Genomic DNA, 817 nt, shown 5'->3' with positions numbered 1-817 from the left:
TTGCCTCTTTTTTCTTGTTCTTGTCTTCCTTTCTCTCTTCAAATTAGATGCTTTTCTCCCCCCCCCCCCCCCCCCCCCCCCCCACTTCTCTTTCTCTGTCTCCCTTCCTGTCTGTTTATCTGCCCCTTTGTGTTTTTCTCCTTGTCTCTCTTTGTCTATTGTCGGTATTGCTCTGAGAATGATTGCTCCTTGACTCACCAGCATTTGGGCTTATTTTCAGCAAGTGAGTTGGGCAGTCTGGAACCTTTCACCCACGGGGCACTGTGCTGGGGCTCTAGCTGTTTCTAATGATCTCCCTCTCTGTCCCAGATGCTTTCAAAACAGTGGAACGCGAGGCTGTCCAAACTGTAGGCGGTCTGCCATGAAGCCTGGCTATGTGTGACTGGGACAACACGGGGAATTCTTGCCCAATCCAATCATTAACAAACAGCCATGGATTCTGAAAGTGATACAAACCCAGAAACAACTCTTTAAGGAGCCACTTTTGACTGAGTTGACCTTGCTAAGGGTCTGTTAACATCCAATGGCTCGAGCTGTGAACAGTGAATGGATGGGGGTCAAGATGACAGAATTACCTGGACTATTGGCTTCGAGGCCCTACAATGTTTCCTGAGTACATGTTTGACTGATATCTGGTCGTAATGTATTGGGATCATGATCTGAATATTGATGGATTAATGTGTTCTTCATAGCATCTGATGTGTTAAACTGAATGTTCAAATAAGATGCTTTGATTAACAAGGTGATCTGTTTGAACGTTTGACTTCAGAAATCTTTACTGTTTCATCCAGACATCAGGATCAACTTGGATGCAATT

The 817-nt window shown here is 44.9% G+C and overlaps 1 protein-coding gene across 2 annotated transcripts in view; it reads left to right on the top strand.

Moving 5' to 3' along the window:
• Positions 1 to 570, top strand: part of rapsn (receptor-associated protein of the synapse, 43kD) — a 45,421-nt gene extending 44,851 nt beyond the window's left edge. For both annotated transcript variants that reach the window (XM_048607222.1, XM_048607221.1), the window contains one exon: positions 310 to 570. In XM_048607222.1, coding sequence (XP_048463179.1) covers positions 310 to 382 — 73 coding nt within the window. In that variant the 3' untranslated portion in view covers positions 383 to 570. The remainder of the gene's footprint in view (positions 1 to 309) is intronic.
• Positions 571 to 817: the final 247 nt, after the last annotated feature.

The sequence above is a fragment of the Rhincodon typus genome, chromosome 17 (assembly GCF_021869965.1).
Source record: "Rhincodon typus isolate 14 chromosome 17, sRhiTyp1.1, whole genome shotgun sequence".
Classification (NCBI taxonomy): Eukaryota; Metazoa; Chordata; class Chondrichthyes; order Orectolobiformes; family Rhincodontidae; genus Rhincodon; species Rhincodon typus.
Note: the sequence above shows the minus strand (reverse complement) of the source record. Positions and strands in the feature narration are given on the sequence as shown.